Source organism: Oncorhynchus nerka, linkage group LG27, assembly GCF_034236695.1.
Source record: "Oncorhynchus nerka isolate Pitt River linkage group LG27, Oner_Uvic_2.0, whole genome shotgun sequence".
Taxonomy (NCBI): domain Eukaryota; kingdom Metazoa; phylum Chordata; class Actinopteri; order Salmoniformes; family Salmonidae; genus Oncorhynchus; species Oncorhynchus nerka.
The window spans coordinates 13988000-14009806 of NC_088422.1; the positions used below are offsets into that span (position 1 = coordinate 13988000).

The following is a 21807-nucleotide window of genomic DNA, read 5'->3' on the forward strand; positions in this document are numbered from 1 at the left end:
CCCATCCTAACCCCACCCCATCCCAACCCCATCCTAACCCCACCCCATCCCAACCCCACACCATCCCAACCCCATCCTAACCCCACCCCATCCCAACCCCATCCTAACCCCACCCCATCCCAACCCCATCCTAACCCCACCCCATCCCAACCCCACACCATCCCAACCCCATCCTAACCCCACCCCATCCCAACCCCATCCTAACCCCACCCCCACCCCATCCCAACCCCACCCCATCCCAACCCCACCCCAACCCCATCCTAACCCCACCCCATCCCAACCCCATCCTAACCCCACCCCATCCCAACCCCATCCTAACCCCACCCCATCCCAACCCCACACCATCCCAACCCCATCCTAACCCCACCCCATCCCAACCCCATCCTAACCCCACCCCATCCCAACCCACCATCCCAACCCCATCCTAACCCCACCCCATCCCAACCCCATCCTAACCCCACCCCATCCCAACCCCATCCTAACCCCACCCCATCCCAACCCCACACCATCCCAACCCCATCCTAACCCCACCCCATCCCAACCCCATCCTAACCCCACCCCACCCCATCCCAACCCCACCCCATCCAACCCCACCCCAACCCCATCCTAACCCCACCCCATCCCAACCCCATCCTAACCCCACCCCATCCCAACCCCATCCTAACCCCACCCCATCCCTGTGGTTGTTGAGGCACTATGCTATCAATGTGGGGGTTGAGGGACTATGCTATCCCTGTGGTTGTTGAGGCACTATGCTATCACAGTGGTTGTTGAGGCACTATGCTATCAATGTGGGGGTTGAGGCACTATGCTATCCCTGTGGTTGTGGAGGCACTATGCTATCACAGTGGTTGTTGAGGCACTATGCTATCAATGTGGGGGTTGAGGCACTATGCTATCCCTGTGGTTGTGGAGGCACTATGCTATCACAGTGGTTGTTGAGGCACTATGCTATCAATGTGGGGGTTGAGGCACTATGCTATCCCTGTGGTTGTGGAGGCACTATGCTATCACAGTGGTTGTTGAGGCACTATGCTATCAATGTGGGGGTTGAGGCACTATGCTATCCCTGTGGTTGTGGAGGCACTATGCTATCACAGTGGTTGTTGAGGCACTATGCTATCACAGTGGTTGTTGAGGCACTATGCTATCAATGTGGGGGTTGAGGCACTATGCTATCCCTGTGGTTGTTGAGGCACTATGCTATCACAGTGGTTGTTGAGGCACTATGCTATCAATGTGGGGGTTGAGGCACTATGCTATCCCTGTGGTTGTGGAGGCACTATGCTATCACAGTGGTTGTTGAGGCACTATGCTATCAATGTGGGGGTTGAGGCACTATGCTATCAATGTGGGGGTTGAGGCACTATGCTATCACAGTGGTTGTTGAGGCACTATGCTATCACAGTGGTTGTTGAGGCACTATGCTATCAATGTGGGGGTTGAGGCACTATGCTATCCCTGTGGTTGTGGAGGCACTATGCTATCACAGTGGTTGTTGAGGCACTATGCTATCAATGTGGGGGTTGAGGCACTATGCTATCAATGTGGGGGTTGAGGCACTATGCTATCACAGTGGTTGTTGAGGCACTATGCTATCACAGTGGTTGTTGAGGCACTATGCTATCAATGTGGGGGTTGAGGCACTATGCTATCAATGTGGGGGTTGAGGCACTATGCTATCACAGTGGTTGTTGAGGCACTATGCTATCACAGTGGTTGTTGAGGCACTATGCTATCACAGTGGTTGTTGAGGCACTATGCTATCACAGTGGTTGTTGAGGCACTATGCTATCACAGTGGTTGTTGAGGCACTATGCTATCAATGTGGGGGTTGAGGCACTATGCTATCAATGTGGGGGTTGAGGCACTATGCTATCCCTGTGGTTGTTGAGGCACTATGCTATCACAGTGGTTGTTGAGGAACTATGCTATCAATGTGGGGGTTGAGGCACTATGCTATCCCTGTGGTTGTTGAGGAACTATGCTATCACAGTGGTTGTTGAGGCACTATGCTATCACAGTGGTTGTTGAGGAACTATGCTATCAATGTGGGGGTTGAGGCACTATGCTATCCCTGTGGTTGTTGAGGCACTATGCTATCAATGTGGGGGTTGAGGCACTATGCTATCACAGTGGTTGTTGAGGAACTATGCTATCAATGTGGGGGTTGAGGCACTATGCTATCCCTGTGGTTGTTGAGGAACTATGCTATCACAGTGGTTGTTGAGGCACTATGCTATCAATGTGGGGGTTGAGGCACTATGCTATCTCTGTGGTTGTTGAGGCACTATGCTATCACAGTGGTTGTTGAGGAACTATGCTATCAATGTGGGGGTTGAGGCACTATGCTATCCCTGTGGAGGTTGAGGCACTATGCTATCACTGTGGGGGTTGAGGCACTATGCTATCACTGTGGTTGTTGAGGCAGAATGCTATCACTGTGGTTGTTGAGGCATTATGCTATCACTGTGGTTGTTGAAACAGTATGCTATCACTGTGGTCGTTGAGGCATTATGCTATCACTGTAGGGGGTTGAGGGAGGGAGGCCCCACACTTGTCTGTTTAATTTCACCATGGCAATGACCTCTGTCTGCTGTGTGCTTGGCTCTCTGTCAGTGATCTATTCCTGCCATTTGAACAGAAGGAAGAGACTCCCAGGCAATCGTGAGATATTTATGAGGTCAATCCACTATCAACAGCAAAGAGGAAAGGGATACACAGTTATGTTGTCGCTCCTGAAAACATGATTGTATTTTTCCATAAACAATTGAACACATGGGAAGCTAGACCTATCCTTGAGGATGTAAATTCATGAATTAACTCAAGGATTAAGGCCATGTCTGCAAATTAATAATACAAATAGAAAATAAACACATCTCTAGCATGGCCCTCAAATGCATTTTAATTGGTTGCTTCCACACTGGAAAGGGGCTTTGTCATTGCATGTCTATGTTGTTATCGTGCAGGGTTTATTAATGCTATGGTAAATCAGAGTGTGCACATATTCAGTGCACTGACTCTCCCGCTGAGACAGCCATGCTCCATCTCTCAGCTACCTGTCAGGCTTAGGCTGGGGTAGGGGTTGGGGCTGAGGCAGGGGCTGAGGCAGGGGGTGAGAGTGAGGTAAGGGGTGAGCCAGGGGGTGAGAATGAGGCAGGGGCTGAGGTAGGGGCTGAGGGCTGAGGCAGGAGCTGAGGCAGGGGCTGAGGTAGGGGCTGAGGGCTGAGGCAGGAGCTGAGGAAGGGGGTGAGGCTGAGGCGAATCTGATGCAGAGGCAGGAGCTGAGGCGGGGGTCAGGACGAGGCAGGGGCTGAGGCAGGGGCTGAGGCAGGGGCTGGGGAAGGGGCTGGGGCTATACAGGAGGTGGGGGGCTATACACCATGGCTGATCAATATCAACTGGGCCTCTCAGCAGCCCTCCCCTGCTCCGCCCGGCAACAGGTGATGTTAACGGACACAAGTCGTACATCAGGCAGCTGGGGAGGGAGGCTTTATTACACAAAGCGAGCTATGCTTTGGCTCTGGGGAGTGGCCCACGGCTGCCAAGGTGTCTGTCTGAACGGCCCTGGTACACAAGTGTCGGCGCCGACAGAGGAGCTGGCTTTCAGATGGACCCTCGGGAGGGGGGAGGAGAGAAGCGAGGGAGTGAGGAGGGGTGTGGGGGGTTGTGTAGCTGCTGTCGACAGTAACATTTGTATATCTTCCCCCCTCCTCATGGCTCTGATTAATGTGGGATGAGTTTGGCCCAAAAACAGAAGCTCTTTTCAGGCCTGTCAGGCCGGTGAGATGGAAAGGCAAACTGTGGCCAAGGTGGATGCATGCGCACACATACTCCCTCCCCCTCGACCAGAACCAGGCTGACTGGATGCACCCAGCGGGCACTTCAAAAGCCTGAAATCGGTTGTTTGGGAGAGCCTGCCAATGGCCAACAGCCTGTTTATTTCACCTCTTCTCCATAACATTTACACATTTTACAGCACCTCTCGTTACGTGTTACGGTGTGTCAGTGAGGATGTCAGCTTTCCGCAGACAATATAACACTAATAACAGTGAGAAGCACCTGAAATGGGAGCAGAGAAACTTCAAAAATAACCATGCCTACAAAATGTAGGCATAAATTCTGTATTCTCTAAAGAATATGTGAGTGAGAACACAAGCCCTTTTCTGTGCTTCGCTGAACCAAAACGTCAATGAAGCAAAGAGTCTTGTTCGGCAGTAAACATACCTTGCGATAAACAACAACCCCCTGATGTCTCACAACAGCACCTTCAAATCAAGTTCACTGTGGCGTCAATTCATTTCCTAACATGTCAACAAAGCCAGCCTTCTAGAGTTTTCTTTCCTAAGGATGACAGTAGATATCTTAATAAGATGGTGTTCATGTTTAAAGACGCTTAATAACTCTGCCAAAGCCTGGATATCTTGAATCTATTCCAAAAATGCCTTGACAACCGAGGCGGCCGTCGGCCTTGATCATGTTTCAACAGAACTGCTGTGCCTACACTATCTGTCAGTGTAGATTTCCCTGATTTTAAATGAAATGTGTCAAACTACACCTGGAAAAAAGGACACATCTGACCATGCGCTTTTGAAAGTAATCCATCAATGTCCATCTCTCCACACCTCTTCTTCCTTATGTCGTCCACAGATGGTTGAAATACAGCACTGTGTGTGCAGCGAATTCTTAGCAGGTGATGTCAGAGCATGGATAGAGAGCATGGATAGAGAGCATGGATAGAGAGCATGGATAGAGAGCATGGATAGACAGCATGGATAGAGAGCATGGATAGAGAGCATGGATAGAGAGCATGGATAGAGGGCATGGATAGAGGGCATGGATAGAGAGCATGGATATAGAGCATGGATAGAGGGCATGGATAGAGGGCATGGATAGACGGCATGGATAGAGGGCATGGATAGAGGGCATGGATAGAGGGCATGGATAGAGAGCATGGATAGAGAGCATGGATAGAGAGCATGGATAGAGGGCATGGATAGAGAGCATGGATAGAGGGCATGGATAGAGAGCATGGATAGAGAGCATGGATCGAGAGCATGGATAGAGAGCATGGATAGAGAGCATGGATAGAGGGCATGGATAGAGAGCATGGATAGAGAGCATGGATAGAGAGCATGGATAGAGGGCATGGATAGAGGGCATGGATATGGATAGAGGGCATGGATAGAGAGCATGGATAGAGAGCATGGGTAGAGAGCATGGGTAGAGGGAATGGATAGAGGGCATGGATAGAGGGCATGGATAGAGGGCATGGATAGAGGGCATGGATAGAGAGCATGGATAGAGAGCATGGGTAGAGAGCATGGGTAGAGGGAATGGATAGACGGCATGGATAGAGGGCATGGATAGAGGGCATGGATAGAGAGCATGGATAGAGAGCATGGATAGAGAGCATGGATAGAGGGCATGGATAGAGAGCATGGATAGAGGGCATGGATAGAGAGCATGGATAGAGGGCATGGATAGAGGGCATGGATAGAGGGCATGGATAGAGGGCATGGATAGAGAGCATGGATAGAGGCATGGATAGAGGGCATGGATAGAGGGCATGGATAGAGAGCATGGATAGAGAGCATGGATAGAGAGCATGGATAGAGAGCATGGATAGAGAGCATGGATAGAGGGCATGGATAGAGAGCATGGATAGAGGGCATGGATAGAGAGCATGGATAGAGGGCATGGATAGAGAGCATGGATAGAGAGCATGGATAGAGAGCATGGATAGAGAGCATGGATAGAGGGAATGGATAGAGGGCATGGATAGAGAGCATGGATAGAGAGCATGGATAGAGAGCATGGATAGAGAGCATGGATAGAGAGCATGGATAGAGAGCATGGATAGAGAGCATGGATAGAGAGCATGGATAGAGGGCATGGATAGAGAGCAATGTGAGCTGTACCTTGTAAGTTCGACAGGAGGGGTTGAAAGCATTTGTTCCACACACAAACAAGGAGTCATCGTTTTGCTGTAGGAGGACCTTGATGAAATTGTGACATTCGTCCTTAGGGAGAGAAGGGGGGTGCATATTGTGAATGATTCATTGTTGTGCTGGAACTAGAGAAAAACCACATGGGCAGCCACGTTCAGAGGAATGAATGATGGCGACTGACTAGTCCATGTTCCTGGAATGCTACTACCTGTACAGTGTATTCTTTGAACAAAATGTCGAATGCACAGAAAACCAAAACACGCACAATAACATTAATTATACAATAAAGACAACTGGTGGATTTTTTCCCATCCCATTATAAAATAAAATAAAATACATTTAAATATTAATTTCACATATTCATTCAGAAGAATGTGAGACAGCAAGGCATTCAGAGTTGACAATATTTCAATGAATATGAATATGCACATACATTTTACTGGTGAGGTCCCCGTGGTCAGGAAAACCTCCTAGCTTTAGTTTATTATTATGTATGGTATGACCTGCGGTACGGTGAGGAGGAGGAAAGAGTAGTCTCTACCTTGTGCTTCCCCTTCATTCGGCAGGTGTCCACGTCTGCCTGTCTGGACTTCCATGTCAGTTTCTGTGGAGAGGAAATTGATGGGGAATCAATGGAGATCTGTTTAGTTACCCTGGCGATCATTCCTCAAGAGAGAGAGAGAGAGCCTGGAGCACCAGTTAGCTCGCTTGATTGGCTCAACTCTGCCTCTGTCCTATAGGTCAGCCTCTATACTACACTACAGCATGTTTGGCGCCTGGCCAGTGATTAAAGACTAAACAGGGTCTCAGTGATCAATCTCTCTGTCTCAGTCTCTTTGATCCAGCTCACTCTGATTATACTAGGTGGAACAAACAGATACTGTGGAGGAGGTGGAGGCGGGGTTGGGGGTGGTTACATATGTACATAAATCTCCGGTTTCTCCCTTGCCCCATCCCTCTGAGCGGAGATGACGCATGCGGTTTGATGCCTGATGGGATAATGTGCTTAGTGGGGTCATGGCGCTGCAGTGTCTCACGCCAGACGGCCGCTGGAGCAGGGCTGGACAGGATGACCTGCCAGGTGATTATGCCAGCGTACGGGACAGCCACCCGCAGGACGGTGCAGAGCAACACATTCCTCAAAAAGAACACTCACCTTGCTGAAAAAGATCTCCTCGGAGTTGGCGGTGTCTGTATCCACCGTGTATATGTGATCCCTGAAACAGAGGAGATAGACAGGCTCTCATCAACAACCATTCAACCACCCCACCCCCTCACTCCCACCCGTACACCCCCCCAGCGAATCTGAAACCGAAGGCGTCTTTGTCTAAACTTTGTTCAAACTGGAAGAATATAACAATATACAAAGGGACTATTTGCTCTGTCAGACAGAAACAGTCAACAATGGTTGAGAGTGCTGCTTCTGCCGCCCAGACAAAAACCTTTTTGTTCCTGGGAAAGGGAGTGCAAAGTTACTCTGCTGTTCAGGTCAATTAAGCATAGTGTTCAGCCACAGGAAATCTATACTAACACTCATTAAAGCACAGACAAGACCTATGTGGGAAAAGAGGCTTTCCTTCTCACATATGGAACCCATAAACTCAAGGGTTTAACTGCCTTTCAGCCAGACTGTGTTTGACTGACCGTGGCTCTGAGAGACTGGCACGCTCGTTTGAGAAGGGAAAGGTGACCATGCTCAACACTGTAACCACTTTTGGCATTCATTTGTTAGAGATGACTGTGTAAATGTGGTTTAAATCAAAGTGTGAAACAACAGCCGCTGTCTGGCTTTAATTATAACTACCAACCCAGCACAGTAGCTTCATCTCTCATTAACGAAATTGAATAAAGTCTGAAGGAACAGCATTTCAGAAATGAATCCACTTATTTATATAGGTTTCCTGGGGCTCCACACATCTCCTAGAGGAGAAAACCTAAGTTATGTTATCAGTGCTGCAGCCTAAATTGAATAATTCATCTAGAGAGCGTAACATTTGGAGAAGTTCCACCCTCTCTCGGTGCTAATCTCCTTTTCTCAGAGAACATTCCCAATGTCAAAACCAGTTGAACTTTCCTAGAACATTACCAAAATTGAAATATAATGTAACCATGTTTGAACTTTCAGGAAACAATCTGTTAAAGTAATGAAATACAGATAAAACAACATTTTTTTGTCAAGTTCCTTAAATGTGGTGAGAACATTCCAAAGCACCATTCCCAGAATGTTGTGGGGAGGTTGTACGCAAGACATAACCATAGGACAACCATGCTCTCACCAAGCTCGAAGAAACATGGTTCTCAGAACATGATGTGCTAGCTGGGAAGTGATTCCAGCAGAGTGCCAGCAGAGCCAGAAGAGCTCCAGCTGAGATAAGACAGAGCCAAGCCATGCGTCATGCAGACATCCTGGCAGGACAATGCTGGAGCTGTCTCTGTGTCAACACCAGCAGTCAAACACTGTCTGCACCTGGGCTCATGTCAGAGCAAGTCCCCATTAGTTTCCTGCTGGCCTACCTCCATTTCCCCCACTAAAAGAGAGCCACACTAGTCCCATCAGATGTGGGAGAGCTCTTAAATATACAGCAGGCCGACTCTCATCTTCACTGCACTCTATGTGGCACTGCAACTTCTAAAAAACATATTGAAACTCCCCACAGAGAGAACCCTCACACTGCCATGAACAAACATGGAGTCCAAGATGAGAGCAAACACACTCCCCACTGGGCACACCATGTCATTTCAACGTGGATAATTTGGTAATATTTGGTTGAGATGTTGATCAATGAGATTACATCCTATATTCACCCACTCAAAAAGTTAGTTACATTTCCAACGTGTTATCACTATGCTTTCAACCATCCCAAAGCACAACCAAATTCCAATGGAAAAACAATGTCTGAATTTCGGTTTAGTTGTCACCCAAATGTCTATCACTGCGCTTTCAACCATTTAAAACAGCAAAGTTGAAATGGGAATACAATGTCAGATATTTTATTTATTTAAACAACAGATTAATGTGATATCGCTGTGCTTCGTCTAATAGCAGAACCACATGACCTGGATAAGATTATATTGAATATGAATGGTACAAATAAAGTTTGATTTCATTTAGTCTTATTCTTTAACTTTGATTTTTGGTTGAGATGGAGAAGTGAATCCAACATAGTATGTTTTTATTGGTAGACACAGATGGACCTATCTAAGCAGAAGATAAATATCCTTCAAATGTTGATATTTGGTTGCGTTGACAACCAACCCTAATTCAATATCACTAAATATCATTCCATTTGAAATCAACCAGAGCTTGAACCCCTAAGCCTATTGTTTTGTCTATTTATAGATGATATCTGGATTGAATTCAAACTATTTCTTTTGATGACTTTGCAAATGCTATATAGGCCTAAATAGCGTTATTGATGATTGATTAAGTACGGTCACATTTCATTTGCTCTGTTAAACCTACCCTTGGAATGTTTTTGATAACAACAGTGAATCTATTTCGTTTTTAAGTGGAAATCTCTCACCAATCATTCTCACGAGATAGCACACTAATAGTCAATTACAAATATCATAGCAAAGCAGGGCTGGGCTTGGTTAATTAAAACAAAGGGTAGCTGTAGATACATCAATTTACCAGTAGGAGGTGCTAACCAGCCAAAAGTTTTTATTTTCTGATAGTGGATATAACATTGAAAATCTGACGTTGTTTTAAAGGTACAAATTCAACATATTTTATACAAGGTTTGTCTATGTTGAAATGTGGTTACCATGATGGCATAATCCTGTGGTTGAAATGTGGTTACCATGATGGCATAATCCTGTGGTTGAAATGTGGTTACCATGATGGCATAATCCTGTGGTTGAAATTTCACCCCAAAACAACAGTTTACATTGATTACTTTTTTAAATGTATTTTACATGTAGATTGCACATCACAATTACTTTGAAACAATGCTGATTCAACCAGCTTGTGCCCAGGGGTTCAGTACTGTGGGCCTGACCCACTGGGCTACAGACGTCAATTCAACCTCTATCCACGTTGAAAACAACGGGTTAAGAATGTGAGTGGGATGGAAGGTACGGCTCTAAACATAGAAAGTGCTAGCGGAGACTACATTCACGGTAAACGATGCATATGTCGGTTCAATCAGAAATTACCTTCACATTTCCATCACACAATCTGTAACGCTTCAGCGATACACACTGAATAGAGCCCTTGGACATCCAACCATGAGAACAGTGGGCCTTTGTGCTGGGGAATGTCGTTTTCATAACACCCCATTTCTTCTGGGGGAACTGCGGGCCAGTGGGGGCCATCTGGTGGCCCTTTGTCAAACAATCTCGCGCTCGGATGGCAGAAAGGGGCCATGATTAGTATGCATCCCACACCTATCGTCTCAGAAATGGGACACCACGATCCCCATATTCCACCCTCTTCATAACTAGATCATCAGTGGTAGGGGGGCATTGTATATTGTTTCACTCACATCTCCACACAAGTGAATGGGAGGGAAGAGAGGCAAAATGGCCACCATTACACTGAGGAGTGGATCAAAGAGGAGCCTCGCTGACTGTTCTCTGACTGTCCTTTTGGCCGAGTCTCATTGACTTTTTTGTACAGGCGAAACACTGCAGTGGACAAAAATGACCAGCTGGTTTTGAGAGGCAGAGGAAGTGTAATCCGCGTCATTAGATGTCTTTAACAGGATTTAATGGCGACTAGAATAATTTAGACCAACGTGACCTCCAATGGGGCGGCCCAAAGAGACACAGGGTTTTCAGGAGGACAGGGGAGGCGTGTTCACGTGCACGTGGGCTACTCTCCTAATGGCAGACTTTCCCATTCCCACCCTTATTGAGGGGTGTAAGCAGTGGGTGGGTGCCGTTGCCATGGTTAGCCGGAGTTGAGGACAGGGAATGGCGACAATGCCCTGCATGCGGAGTGACCTGGGGGTATCCACTACCCGATGGCTGCTACCTATTGGCAGGCTGGCAGTGGTCGGCTGATTATCCCAGCGGGCAGACACCAGGACAGAGCTTAAGTACAGGCTAAGCCTCAGTGTCTGCTCTACATCTGATCACAGAGTCGGCCCTGGACAGGCCGAGCAAACACACACCCACACACAGCAGCACTGCAAGAACACACTCAACATACAGCAGGGAGTAGGCCTCTGACAACCCCTGCTAGGCTGAGTATGGGCAGTGCACAGAAAGGGCCAGACTGCCCTATGAGCACAAGATGTTGCAAATACGTTGAAAATAAGTTGAAAAGACGTTTGGATTGTGCTCACTGGGTGTTGACATTAATTCCCATTAGAATTCATGACATTATTGTTGTAATTCCGACATTAACTCAGAAATATGGTAAAGTACAGCATACAAACCTACAGAATATTACAGCCGTCTCATAATCTCATTGTTCATAACCATAGACCATATATTACTTAATAGAAAACAATTTGATTTTCTTATCCCACATGAAAAAATACAAAAGCATATATATACTATATTCCGCAAAAAAACAACACAGTGAATACTGTCGTGTTTACTGTAGTATACTGTAGTATGTACAGTTAACTATAGTATAAATACCATTGTAAAAGAAAATGGTAGTATATAGTAATTCATGTAGTGTTTTTGTGGATTGTTGTATACTGTACTATTTACGCAGACATTACTGTACTATGGTCTTTCTCCTTCTATGATCTGGTAGGTAGGACTGGGGTCTGAACAGACAGTTCAGAGCTTCTGATCTTTTCTATCACCTGAAGGGAAGACAATATATGGTGTATACTTGGCATGTAGGTTCCTCACTTATGGGTGGCACGAATTGGGATATGGGGGAGGGGAATGGGCAGAGTATATGCAAATTCAATACTGCAGTATATACTATAGTTTAAAATGTTTCGTATTTTTGTGGACTGTAGTGTTTTTGCGGACATTACTGTAGTATTTATTACAGTATTTTTTTGTGTAGATAATAATGTAGTACTTACTATTATATTATACAGTACACTACACCATTCTATACTAAGGACTATGTTAGTGGGATACTGTAGTACTTACTATTATATTATACAGTACACTAAACCATTCTATACTAAGTACTATGTTAGCGGGATACTATACTGTGTAGTATAGAATTCTAGAATATACTACAGTTTACTACAGAATTCTATAGTAAGTACTGTAGTATTCTATAGCAGTGGTGGAAAAAGTACCCAATTGTCATACTTGAGTAAAAGTAAAGATACCTGAACAGAAAATGACTCAAGTTAAAGTAACCCAGTAAAATACTACTTGAGTACAAGTCTAAAACTGTTTGATTTTAAATATACTTAAATATCAAAAGTAAATGTAATTACAAAAATATACATAAGTATCAAAAGTAAAAGCATAAATCATTTCAAAATGGTCTTATTAGGCAAAATTAAGCCCAATTTATTTTTACATGTACAGATAGCCAGGGGCACACTGTCACGCCCTGACTATAGAGAGCCCTTGGTTCTCTATGGTATAGTAGGTCATGGGGGTGTTCTAGGTTTATTATTTCTATGTTGGTGCTCTTGGTATGGTTCCCAATTAGAGGCAGCTGAGGTTTGTTGTCTCTAATTGGGGATCATACTGAAGGGTTCCCTGTCTCCACCTGCTGAGTGCGATATTGTTTTGAGTTTGTGCATGTAGCACCTCTGATGTTACGGTTCATTGTTTGTTTCTTTTTGTTTGGAAGTTTCGCTTAAATAAATATGTGGAACTTTAATCACGCTGCGCCCTGGTCCGTCTCTCCACACAACCGTGACAGAAGATCCCACCAACAAAAGACCAAGCAGCGTGAACATGAGGTGAGGAAGTTTTGGACTTGAGAAACCCCAGACGGAAGGAAAAAATGGAGGACAGCGACAACGCCAGGGTTTGTGCCCACAGAAAGCCCAAGGACAACCCCAATAATGTTTGTGGGGGGAGCACGAGGGGTGGTCGGCGGAGCTAGAGGTCGAGCAGCGGAGAGTGCCAGAGCCTGTGTGGGAGTCGATAGAGGAATCTAATGAGAGATACCGGAGTGAGGTTTTGGCAAGGAGTATGCTGCAGCGCAGGCCTGCTGAAGAGCGCCTTCTCAGACCGGTACCATCTGTGCCAGCTACACACACCAGGCCACCAGTGCGCCCCCCAGCCCGGTACGTCCTGGGCCTGCTCCCTGCACTCGCCCTGAAGTGCGTGTCACCAGTCCGGTGCCACTTGTGTAGGCTCCACGCACCAGGCCTCCAGTGAGCCTTCCCAGGCCAGAGCTTCCGGCGACGGTTCCCAGTCCGGAGCTTCCGGCGACGGTTCCCAGTCCGGAACCTCCGGCGACGGTCCACAGTCCGGGACCTCCGGCGACGGTCCACAGTCCGGGACCTCCTGCGATGGTCCACAGTCCGGAACCTCCTGTGACGGTCCACAGTCCGGAACCTCCTGCGACGGCGTCCAGTCCCGCTCCATGGCAGGAGCCTTCTCATCTGCACCGGTGCCCAGTCCAGGCACAGTGCCCAGTCCAGTCCATGGCAGGAGCCTTCCTCTGCGCCGATGCCCAGTCCATGCACGGCGTCCAGTCCCGCTCCATGGCAGGAGCCTTCTCATCTGCACCGGTGCCCAGTCCAGGCACGGCGTCCAGTCCCGCTCCAAGGCCGGAGCCTTCCTCTGCGCCGGTGCCCAGTCCAGGCACGGCGTCCAACCCAACTCCATGGCCGGAGTCCTCCTTGGCGCCGATGCCCAGTCCAGGCACGGTGTTCAGCCCGACTCCATGGCCGGATCCGGGATCTGGGTGGGGGCTATGACTTGCACCGGAGCTGCCACCGACACTAATCACCCCCCTACCTTCCCCAGTTGGTTTCAGATTTTGCGGCTGGAGTCCGCACCTTTTTTTTGAGGGGGGGTCCTGTCATGCCCTGACTATAGAGAGCCCTTGGTTCTCTATGGTATAGTAGGTCATGGCGCGACTAGGGGGTGTTCTAGGTTTATTATTTCTATGTTGGTGCTCTTGGTATGGTTCCCAATTAGAGGCAGCTGAGGTTTGTTGTCTCTAATTGGGGATCATACTGAAGGGTTCCCTGTCTCCACCTGCTGAGTGGGATATTGTTTTGAGTTAGTGCATGTAGCACCTCTGATGTTACGGTTCATTGTTTGTTTCGCTTAAATAAATATGTGGAACTTTAATCACACTGCGCCCTGGTCCGTCTCTCCACACAACCGTGACACACACGCCAACACAATTTACAAATGAAGCATTTGCATTTAGTGAGTCTGCCACGGACATTCTCTTGGTAAGTGCATGAATTGGACCATTTTCCTGTCCTGCTAAGCATTCAAAATGTAATGAGTACTTTTCGGTGTCAGGGAATATGTATGGAGTAAAAAGTACATTATACAGATACTTAAGTAGTACTTTGAAGTACTTATACACCACTGTTCTATAGTAAACCTGTAGTATTTTTTTCATGTGAGATTAAGAATTGCTCAACAGCTAGTCAAAGAAAATCACTGACTCTTAGGAGATGAAAGTGTAATATCCTGGCATATGAATAATGTCCTTAATAAAAGAAAAAGGGCAGATTTTTTTTACAGAATATTAAAACAATCCACAACAGTAATGAACTGAGTGCATAATTAAAATTAAATATTAAATCTTTGTGGAAGAATTAACATGTTAGAAGCCGCAAATAACAGAAGATAATGACTTAATCAAGGTAACTGTTTTACTCCCACAAATAACGGCATGTACAACATCTGCTGGAGCGCCACCATTGCCAAAGATGACGTTTTAACATTTTTATTAAGCCACTTATTTACAATTTTGTCAGTGAATATGTTTTTGTCCTGCTGCTAAAAGATTGTGTGGTGTTACTGCCAGTGTAAAACAGGAGCCAAAAGGATTTATACCATTCACAAAATGGCGTTTGATTTTGGAAACAATTTCCACTGACCATCTGCAGGCAGCACACATGGAGATGATTGGTCATCAGGCATGGAATCATGACCCTACCTACAACTGGCCCCAAAACATTGGGCCCTCAACACTGGCCCCACAACACTGGCACCACAACACTGACAACAGACTGACAAAACACATTTCATTGGGTTTTGACTTTAAGAGCCTCTACGGAGGTCTGATTGGACAATATTCAGCCCAATATTTAATTATATTGTGTGTATTGAGCTGTTTGCCAATGGACTGTTTTTACTCGTATTATTACCTATCCTGATGCCTAGTCACTTTACCCTGCCTTCATGTACATATCTACCTCAAATACCTGGTACCTCTGCACATTGACCTGTATATAGCTCCATTCTTGTTTATTTTATTCCTCTTATGTTACTATTTTATTATTGTAATGAAACAGCAGGGAGCAGGTCTCGAACCTATCGACTGTGCAGCAAAAGCATGCTCGTGCAGCAGGGACGATTTCCGCGCTTATAAACCCAGGGTCGTTACACTATTATTCAACTGTTGGGAAGGGCCGCATGCAAGCCTTTCACGGTAAAGTCGACACCAGTATTCGGTGCATGTGACAAATAACATGTGATTTGATTTGATTATGATTTGACTTTGAAAGAACATCTAACTGTTAGTTATACTGTTAGTCATCTAGTTGTATGTATATATATATATTTGTATTCAGAAATCTCGGTATCCGCTTGGCTTTGGTGGCAGCATTCCATCGTTTCAAACATTTCTCCCAGTTAAAATCAATCTACTCTTCACAACGACAGCAATTCCAACAATTCCTGCGTCACATTCCCTCCTCACCATCTGTCCGTTGGCATTCGCGTCTGCTTTAAATATGCTGGAGTGAAACACACTGTGTTGTCTTTACACCACACCCCACTAATAAATCCCTGACTTTCCCATTTCCCCCAGGCCCGACCAGGAGCAGGTAGCAGTCAGACCAAAGGCTGGGACTCCAAAGCTCCCAACACCTCCTTAATGACCACAGATGTGTTCAACAGGCCTGCTACTTAGGAACCAGGCTTCAATGGCCACTTATTTAGTAGCGCTCTCAAAAAACAAAATGACTCATTGTTGCTTTCAACAGCATCCAATCAACTTACTATGTAATTAGGCCAATACAGAAGCCGACACAGATACAGAGCAATTTGATCTGAATTCCCCATGCTGTGGCTTTGTTAAATTTGTAACCTCTATAGTCAATTTTTTCAAGCAAGCTAGGTAAGTTTTTAAAAAACGATGATGCAAAATGAAATGAAATCAATATGCTTCCCCATGGAGAAAACTATTGATGCAGACTCCCCCGTTTCCGTCACACAACCTCAGTTCCAGTCCAGAACCAAGCATCTAGTTTATCCAGTGTCTGCCCCGAACTATTAGTCTGCCCAAGGCATCGTCTGTGTCCGAATACCCGCACTAGCCTTCTACATACTTAAACCCCATACTCATTACGGTCCTTTGATCTAGTAGAATTCACTCTCTTTTCCAACTAATGTGTTTGACAACGGCTGATAATCAGATAAATTGATGCGCTGTACCAAAATGAACGAACGGTGAACGGTGGGCGTCAACAACAGCGCATTCGATGATGCATTCCGAGTACTATTTTCGAAATTTCACATACTATAAAACTAAAAAATTTTCGCATATTATTTAAAACACTAGTATGGATATTCAGACACATCCAATGTCTTTAAGTCTCTTAATATGTTTTTTTGTAATTGGTTATAATTTATTGATTGTATTTGATTTATAAATGTATTCAGAGGATTTGAATCTAGATAAAGTAAAGCCAGTTCAGAAAGGGAACCCGAGTGCCTGCATCAGGTGAGATTGCACCAATTAGATGCTAGCAACAATCAAGCCTACATTATTTGATGGTCCATTTAAACTGACCGTTCTGCTCACATATCCTGCTGCCGCTTGCTGCTGTCGCTAGTCTGTGTTTCTTCTATTGCTCCCACCACCACCACCCCACCTGTTAGGTTCTGTGTTACTGATGGGCTCACTGCTTGTAGGTCATTTTATATATCGATATTGATGCTTTGCTTGGGCAGTGAGCTACCCTGAAGGAGAAGAGCCTATATTGCCAAGACTTACATGATTCATTATTTAATAAATGGTTAAACATATTTATTTTCTGAATTGATTTTAATTTAACTGAACTGATTGATTACCTGGTTTGGTTTAATCTTTTTACTGTCTGCTTCTCTAGTGTCTATTGTAAATGTTGATGTTGTCCTGTTTTTATTATTTGTGTGTGTTTGTGTATATGAACTTTGAACTGAAACGTGAGATATACAATAAGTTATAAGTATCTAACAGGACTCTGTGGGGTATCATCTGACATGACTCTATGGGGTATCATCTGGCATGACTCTGTTGGGTATCATCTGACATGACTCTGTTGGGTATCATCTGACATGACTCTGTTGGGTATCATCTGACATGACTCTGTTGGGTATCATCTGACATGACTCTGTTGGGTATCATCTGACATGACTCTATGGGGTATCATCTGACATGACTCTATGGGGTATCATCTGACATGACTTTATGGGGTATCATCTAACATGACTCTATGGGGTATCATCTGACATGACTCTGTGGGGTATCATCTGACATGACTCTGTGGGGTATCATCTGACATGACTCTGTGGGGTATCATCTGACATGACTCTGTTGGGTATCATCTGACATGACTCTGTGGGGTATCATCTGACATGACTCTGTGGGGTATCATCTGACATGACTCTGTGGGGTATCATCTGACAGGGATATGTGGGGTATCATCTGACATGACTCTATGGGGTATCAACTGACAGGGATCTGTGGGGTATCATCTGACAGGGATCTGTGGGGTATCATCTGACATGACTCTGTGGGGTATCATCTGACATGACTCTGTGGGGTATCATCTGACATGACTCTGTGGGGTATCATCTGACATGACTCTGTGGGGTATCATCTGACATGACTCTGTGGGGTATCATCTGACATGACTCTGTTGGGTATCATCTGACATGACTCTGTGGGGTATCATCTGACATGACTCTGTGGGGTATCATCTGACATGACTCTGTGGACTATCCAAAACTGGAACAAATATGAGAGCTAGTGACTTGAGAGAAAAGGGGCGGGAACTGACCTGGCAGCGATATACAACGTTCGGTTCATAATAATGACCAGCTGGATGTCCAGTTTGTGCCGTTGTGTATTGTTTCTTCCAGGTTTGTGTCCAACAAAAGCCGGATACTGCCTTGTATCTGTGGAGAGGGAGGAACAAAAACAATAAATATAGGAAGCAATCCCCCCTCTAGCAAGGCAATGTGTTTTTTTAAAAGCCTGACAGAGAGAAAGGTCTCTCTGAGGTTGCTGGAGGATGCTCCAACACTGTATGGCTGGGAGGAATATAGGGTCTACCAATACAGAGAGAAAGAACAATGAGCCTCACGTGCTATTTATACTATCACACACTGCATTAAAGCCCCAACAGGAAAATACAGGATTACCCTTTGATGTAGGGTGGGCTCCATTTCAAATGCAGCTTTAACTCCTCCATTTTTTATGTTTCCCTGGGCACCAAATTACATTCTACCTTCCAAAAGCACTCAGAGGGGAGAGGAGAGAGGGGAGAGACGAGGAGAAGGTAGTGGGAGGCGGTGGTTGGAAAACAGGGTGTTGGGGGAGTAGGAAATGGCTTGGTGTACTCACAGTTGCCATGTGAAATACTGATTGGCTCCGAGTCTTCTGGGAAGCCAGCCCCGGCAATCTGCAGTAGCGTGAAATACAGCAACAAGGCCTCAGACCTCATTGTAGCTCTACTGGTTCCTTCCTCGATGACTTATTTACTTTAGCCTGTGAGGAGTAGACCAAGAAGAAAAAAATATGTTAAACAAATAAAGTCCATCTGAATTAGCTGTTTCTGTTTTTCATAGCCGATGCAATCTGTATGTGTGTATATATATATATATATATATATATATTGTGATGACTCAATAGCTGTATTGCAAGCCAAACAAATGAATTGGGTTAGCGAGGTAATATGAGTCATAGATCGATGGCAGGCCAGGTCTTGTTGAAGTAGGCATGTTGTGATTAACCGAGCAGCATCAGGAGTGGGAGTTCTACTGGACTGCATCCTGGCCAATAAGTTGAATTAATAGGAGAGCTTCCATGATATGATCCTGGTGTCTGGGCAGAGTTAATAGGCCAGCACTTTTCTCAGTACATGATAATCAACATCTAAGAGTTGGCGCCTGATTGCTGACTGGATTTACGGCAGCCCGTGACCATGCTGATGTTTCTATTCTCCTTCTTGTGCGTTGTGGAAACAAATTACTTCTATAAATCATCCAGACAATTATTGCAGCCATAATCTAATCAAGTATAAGCATTTAATTCACAGACCTTTTATCCTGGGCCAAATGATAACCACTGGGCACAGGCGTCAATTCAACATCTATTCCATGTTGGTACAGAGTCATTTCATTGAAATGACGTGGAAACAACATTGATGTACATAGCCTCGTTATTATTTTACTGTCGCTCTTTTGTTGTTTACATTTTTTTTTACTCTGCATTGTTGTTTAAGGGCGTTGTAAGTAAGCATTTCATGGTAAGGTCTACACTTGTATTCGGTGCATGTGACAAATACAGTTTCATTTGATTCAACCAATGTGTGCCCAATGGGTAGACAGTTTTTTTGGGGGGGGGTGAATTAAATTTCTATGTTATGTTAACAGTCGTTTAAACCCAGCACATTTGTTCACTGACTCTGGATTGTGTCTCGGAGGAGAGAGAGAGAGAAGAGAGAAAGAAAGAGAGAGAGAGAGAGAGAGAGAGAGAGAGAGAGAGAGAGAGAGAGAGAGAGAGAGAGAGAGAGAGTGGAATGCGAGAGGGGGAGATAGAAGGGGGTCTCTCTCCATGCTCCCGTGAATCTCATTCAGAAAGAGAATGAAAACACTATTCACTGGGAGATTCACTTTAACAGTGAGGAGAATAGAAATAAAACCTGGGGAACGACCTTGGTCGTTGAGTTTCCTCCTTGCGGGGGTAATTTCCTCCCTCACTTCACCTGTTTTATACACATACTGGCACAATAACAGACATGAGACCTGGGTATAGGCCCTCTGAATCTCTGTTAGCCCCGTGCATTTTCATTTTCCAAGGCAAAATAAGATTCTGCACATACACCACTATGGGGGCTGTTTTGTTTCATGAACCTTGACCAGAAAGTTGTGCAGTAATTGATGGATTGATGAGCAGGATGGGGCGGAGACATAGCAGTGTTCATGTGGGACTGTCTATTGTGAATGACAGATGGAGCTAGGGAGAGAGGCAACAAACACAGAAAAGTAACACAGAATTGCTAACTCAATACTGTATCACAAAATTTATCCATGGGAGCAGAATCGATAATGATGTTCCAAAATATAGCTTTATAATTTCTCATTTAGACACTACAGGCCACAATGCAGCATTATTGTACCTTCTAACTGCAGACAAATGTATGTGTAATAGTTAACCTCCAGTTTTCAAAACTCATGCAACATTACAGAGGAACTCAATTCACAATCTCTTCATCAATTCCAAATCAACGCGAAATCAACAGAAAATGTCACCATGTCATATTGGATTTAGGTTAAAAGTTGGGTGAAAAAAATAAATTCCTTTACGCTGATGACTTTTTGCAAATCGAATCAGTTTTCTACATTGATTCAATGTCATCACCTTTAATTTTTGGGTTGAAATGGAGAGGATACAACGTTGATTCAACCAGTTTTTGCCCAGTGGGAATAACTGCAACTCCCACAGTCCTAAACTCCATTAACTTTATTCATAAACACATTACCAGCCTAACAATATTATCTTTGCTGTTGCATCATTCTGTAATCTGAGGACATGTGGCCACCACACACTATAAAACATATTTCATTCTGTAATCTAGGGGCATGTGGCCACCACATGAATATGTGGACATCTATAAGTACCTAGGTGTCTGGCTAGACTGCAAACTCTCCTTCCAGACTCACATCAAACATCTCCAATCGAAAATCAAATCAAGAGTCGGCTTTCTATTCCGCAACAAAGCCTCCTTCACTCACGCCGCCAAGCTTACCCTAGTAAAACTGACTATCCTACCGATCCTCGATTTCGGCGATGTCATCTACAAAATGGCTTCCAACACTCTACTCAGCAAACTGGATGCAGTCTATCATAGTGCCATCCGTTTTGTCACCAAAGCACCTTATACCACCCACCACTGCGACTTGTATGCTCTAGTCGGCTGGCCCTCGCTACATATTCGTCGCCAGACCCACTGGCTCCAGGTCATCTACAAGTCCATGCTAGGTAAAGCTCCGCCTTATCTCAGTTCACTGGTCACGATGGCAACACCCATCCGTAGCACACGCTCCAGCAGGTGTATCTCACTGATCATCCCTAAAGCCAACACCTCATTTGGCCGCCTTTCGTTCCAGTACTCTGCTGCCTGTGACTGGAATGAACTGCAAAAATCGCTGAAGTTGGAGACTTTTATCTCCCTCACCAACTTCAAACATCAGCTATCCGAGCAGCTAACCGATCGCTGCAGCTGTACATAGTCTATTGGTAAATAGCCCACCCATTTTCACCTACCTCATCCCCATACTGTTTTTATACTGTTTTTTTTATTTATTTATTTACTTTTCTGCTCTTTCGCACACCAATATCTCTACCTGTACATGACCATCTGATCATTTATCACCCCAGTGTTAATCTGCAAAATTGTATTATTCGCCTACCTCCTCATGCCTTTTGCACACATTGTATATAGACTGCCCATTTTTTTTTTTTTTTCTACTGTGTTATTGACTTGTTAATTGCTTACTCCAT

General features: G+C 45.2%; 1 protein-coding gene across 3 annotated transcripts in view; it reads right to left on the minus strand.

The window, feature by feature from the left end:
- LOC115111272 (semaphorin-6A) overlaps nucleotides 1–21807 on the minus strand; it is a 101813-nt gene that overhangs the window by 37830 nt on the left and 42176 nt on the right. For all 3 annotated transcript variants that reach the window (XM_029637153.2, XM_029637152.2, XM_029637151.2), the window contains exons 2-6: nucleotides 18646–18789; nucleotides 18080–18197; nucleotides 7108–7168; nucleotides 6493–6555; nucleotides 5922–6023 (exon numbers count right to left, since the gene is read on the minus strand). In XM_029637153.2, coding sequence (XP_029493013.1) covers nucleotides 5922–6023; nucleotides 6493–6555; nucleotides 7108–7168; nucleotides 18080–18197; nucleotides 18646–18745 — 444 coding nt within the window. In that variant the 5' untranslated portion in view covers nucleotides 18746–18789. The remainder of the gene's footprint in view (nucleotides 1–5921; nucleotides 6024–6492; nucleotides 6556–7107; nucleotides 7169–18079; nucleotides 18198–18645; nucleotides 18790–21807) is intronic.